The sequence below is a fragment of the Protobothrops mucrosquamatus genome, unplaced genomic scaffold (genome assembly GCF_001527695.2).
Source record: "Protobothrops mucrosquamatus isolate PMUCROS unplaced genomic scaffold, P.Mucros_1.0 scaffold81, whole genome shotgun sequence".
Lineage (NCBI taxonomy): Eukaryota > Metazoa > Chordata > Lepidosauria > Squamata > Viperidae > Protobothrops > Protobothrops mucrosquamatus.
Window position 1 is genome coordinate 121059 of NW_015386458.1, and position 3803 is coordinate 124861.

Consider the following 3803-nt stretch of genomic DNA (forward strand, 5'->3'; position numbering starts at 1 on the left):
AGGCGTACGATAGGCGTGGGAAGAGTTTGTCGTATTTGCAAAATTCAATGTACAACTCTTCAGTGTGATGCTGGTCTTTTCGTTTCACCTTTTCTTTCTGGTTTTCACCTTTAGCTGATTCAGTACCGTACAAAGCCAGATACCCAGCTCGGAAGACCGTGTTGTAACAGAAGTGGAACAAGCCGTCTTCTTTCCAGGACTTTGGATCCTCTTTGGAGGTTTCTTGCCACTGGAATAAGACGGCCTGTAAAGCGTCCATCATGGGCTGGGTCATCATCACTAGGCCCTCTCCCTTCAGATGTTTCGCACTGCAGACTTCGATGATCTTGTGAGTGTCGTGGAAGGCCTCAAATCGAAACACCCTGAGGACCAGCTCAGCTGCATATGACATAAAGTCCAATTTACCTCGGGCTTCCCTGATGATGCCACCGAAAGACAACGGGTCCATCAAGAAGGTGAAGTACTGTCCTGCAATCAAGGTGGTGAAGATGTCCCCATGTTTCTTCTGCATGCTTTGCAGGAAATCCATATTGTCATTTCGGAAGTGCAATGCATGTCCGAACCAGGGAATGAGTCCTTTGTCCAAAGGGGGTTCATTGGGTCGTCTTCGGCGGAAGAAGCCCATCAGGTAGAGGGCCCCCAAAAGACCGACCACCAAGGCAACCATGACTGCCACCCAGAAGGACATCTTGAAGAGTGTCTGCAGTTCAGCACAAGCAGCCTTTTTAACAAACAAGCTCTTAGGAGAAAAGTAGGCATTTTGTGAGCCAGGGAGGAGTTTTGGTTGATCAAACAAGCCAGGAATTGCAGTTAACCCTTGATGGGGAAAAAAAGGAAGACAGGAAACCAACCTCAGTCCTTGAATGGGGTTTCCACCAGAAATTCCCAGAGAAATCATTAGAAAGCAGGAAGCGAGTTGGGCAGGATGTGTGCCTGTGTTTATTTTACATTTGAGAATGTAATGAATATTTGGAGGGAACCCATGAGCCGAAGGACGACGGTTTTCAGAGAGAGAGAGAGAAAAAAAGACAGAATGTGAGACTGCTGATATCAGGATTATTGGGAGGGGGAATGCTTTTATTTTTTTGTTTGTTCAAATAGTAATTATCTAAAATAAGATTTAGGTAGGTATAATTACTACCCCTTGATTCAGGAGGAGGAGAAAGAGAAAGAGGGCTGACCTTCTATGCAGGAGATAATTTTACACAGATTGTGATCCTAAGGCTGGATTCTTGAAATGTGGCTGAGCAAGAATTGCACCATTTACCTAAGAAGCAATTGTCGAGCCCTGCGAGGCCGATCCCGCCACGCACGTGACCGCCGCCAACCACCCCGCCCGCCGTACCCCGTTTGCAACATCCTGGGGGGCCGCAGGATGACCGGACCTGGCTAGGAAGGGAGCCAGCCGCCTTACCCCGTTTGCAGCATCCTGGGGGCCGCAGGACGACCGGACCTGGCTAGGAAGGGAGCCAGCTGCCACATCGTCCGTCCGTCTCTGGGCTCCACCGTGGCCGCCGATGATGTCGCTCCCCTCTGACATCATCACCCTGCGCCTCGCAGGGCCGACAACCAGGCAGGCTGAGGAGAATAGGCCAGGAGCGGCCTCAATTCCGGCGAGCAAGAACGGAGGAACGGACAGCTGTGATTGCCCCCAGCTGTGACACGGCAGGGCGAGGACTGGGTGGGGCCGGGTGTGGTAGGCCAGATGGTGGCTTGAGGGGCGGGGTGGTGCTCATGAAGGTGGGGCTGGCAGGTTAACGAGGGCGGGGCTGGAGGGCTGGCTATGTAAAGCACTGGGAGACGGTGCCTCCCAGTGCTGACTTTGTATTGAATGGAGTGAATAAACTGCCATTCGTTTAGCGTTCCTGCTTGCTGGCTGGTTTGTGAAGCACCAAGACAGGACGTCTGGACAGCTATCCTCTGCAGAAAAATAATTGAATTATCTTAACATGGCAGCCTTTTAAAATACATTCAATCAAAAGGTTAAATGTGGGGCTCCCCCAAATTTGGGGGGAGTCGGGATGATTTTGATGAGAAACCCCCTTCACCCCAATAAAAGGATATAATTTAATCAAACAAAATACATTAGCCAATATAGGGGGGAAAAAATGCAAAGAAAATCAGTCTGACTCAGGTCCAAGCTAAGCAACCCCAGGCGAACAAACACTTAACATACCAGATAGAAAGTGTCAGCTTAAACATTTAAAATAAGCTTAACCGCCGGAATCTGAGACCGGCTATCAACAGTCAGCAACGGAGTATTAAAGGGATTCTTTGAGACTTGCGCTCAATCAGTTACTTGGAAAGAGGGTGAGTACCGCCAAATTCAAATTTTTAAATTTAAAAGGGTCCTAGAGAATGAAAAGAAGTGTGTGAATGTATGTGTGGGGCACCCTCCTCTGACAACAGCTGGTTCCCACTTGCTTCGTGTGCCCTCTAGCCGCCTCCCGGCCTGCTGCTAGCTCTTCTGGAACCATGACCGGTAGGACCTGGGAAAGCAAGGGGGGGCACCGGAGCGTGGGACCTTTTGAGAAAGAGGAGCCGAGTGGGCAACGAAAGTGTCAGAGAAATTTCTGTATTGGTAGACCAGGCCCTCCCGCCAGCAATTTATAAGCAAAGCCTCGCATCAGTCTAGAGCGTCCCTTACCTCTGAAAAGCAAGCAGAGGTCCTCCCAAACACTGGAAGTCCGGAAACTGTGGTTAGGTGAAAAGAGAAGGTAAAGCCAGTAAAAGAACAGCCCATACTCTCTGCGGGGAGCAGAAGAGTCCTCGCAGACCCCTTTTTGGTCTGAAACTGTGGCAGGAGAATCCCTGAAGGAGCGATCCATATTCTGTTAGGGAACTAGAGTCCTCCTGGACCCCATTTTGGTCCAAAAACAGCAGTGGTTGGTGGAAGTCTCACTAGGAGGCTTCAAGTCATCAGGACCCAGCAGAGCCGAAGTTGAACCCCTACATCAGAAATAGGGGTATCATGGGATGCTCTAGCTCAGTGGTTCTCAACCTGTGGGTCGGGACCCCATTTGGGGTCGATCGACCATTTCACGGGGGTCGCCAAGCAAGGCTGTCCGCCATTTTTTTTGTCCGCCATTTTTTTGTCCGCCAGTTTTTCCCCTTTTCCGGCGGGTGCCTTACCTCCCTTGGGCTGGGCCAGCTGGTGGTCGGCCTGCTCTGTCTCTGCCGCTTGCCAGCTACGCCTCGGCCGGCGCAGGGGGCGGAACCACGCATGCGCGGCGCTCCCAGGCAGGGAAAGTCCTCGACTTACGACCTGTTGGGTAGTCCTCGACTTACGACCGGTTTAGTTCTCGACTTACGACCGGTTGGGGTCGCGGCATTAAAAAGGTTGAGAACCACTGCTCTAGCTCAAGGGTCAAAATAGGCTCCCCCATGAAAGACTTGCTTGAGGCCTGGGATGGGAATCAGCTACCTGTTCAGCCAGGAATGAAAAAGAGACAGGTAGAGAAATTATGCAAAAAATGGGCTTTGCTTAGAAATGGGTGCAGTAGGCAGTACATTCGAATTTAAAAACCTGAAAGCACTTAAGTCCAGAACAGAACCGGCTCAGCTACCCTATTGGTATTGCTGGGCTGAACTCTCCAGATCAAAAAACTTAAACAAGACACAAATTGAGCTCAAACATCAGCCACCCTTGGACAACTCAGAACCAAAATTCATGGCCCCTCTGCTGAGCAGGCCCATAGCCGGGCGGCAGAGAGGTCAGCTTGACTACGTTTTAACACACACACCCTTCTCCCTGGCTAACTTAGTCATTTGAAAGCGGGATACCGCCTTCTTCCGAGCAGACC

At 50.7% G+C, this 3803-nt stretch overlaps 1 protein-coding gene and 1 pseudogene across 1 annotated transcript in view; both read right to left on the bottom strand.

Moving 5' to 3' along the window:
* Nucleotides 1-783, bottom strand: part of LOC107284344 (7-alpha-hydroxycholest-4-en-3-one 12-alpha-hydroxylase-like) — a 1924-nt gene extending 1141 nt beyond the window's left edge. Inside the window, exon 1 of the mRNA XM_015812392.1 lies at nt 109-783. Within this exon, the coding sequence (XP_015667878.1) occupies nt 109-688 (580 nt within the window). The 5' untranslated portion in view covers nt 689-783. The remainder of the gene's footprint in view (nt 1-108) is intronic.
* A 2051-nt stretch (nt 784-2834) lies between these two features.
* LOC107284345 overlaps nt 2835-3803 on the bottom strand; it is a 4764-nt pseudogene continuing 3795 nt past the window's right edge.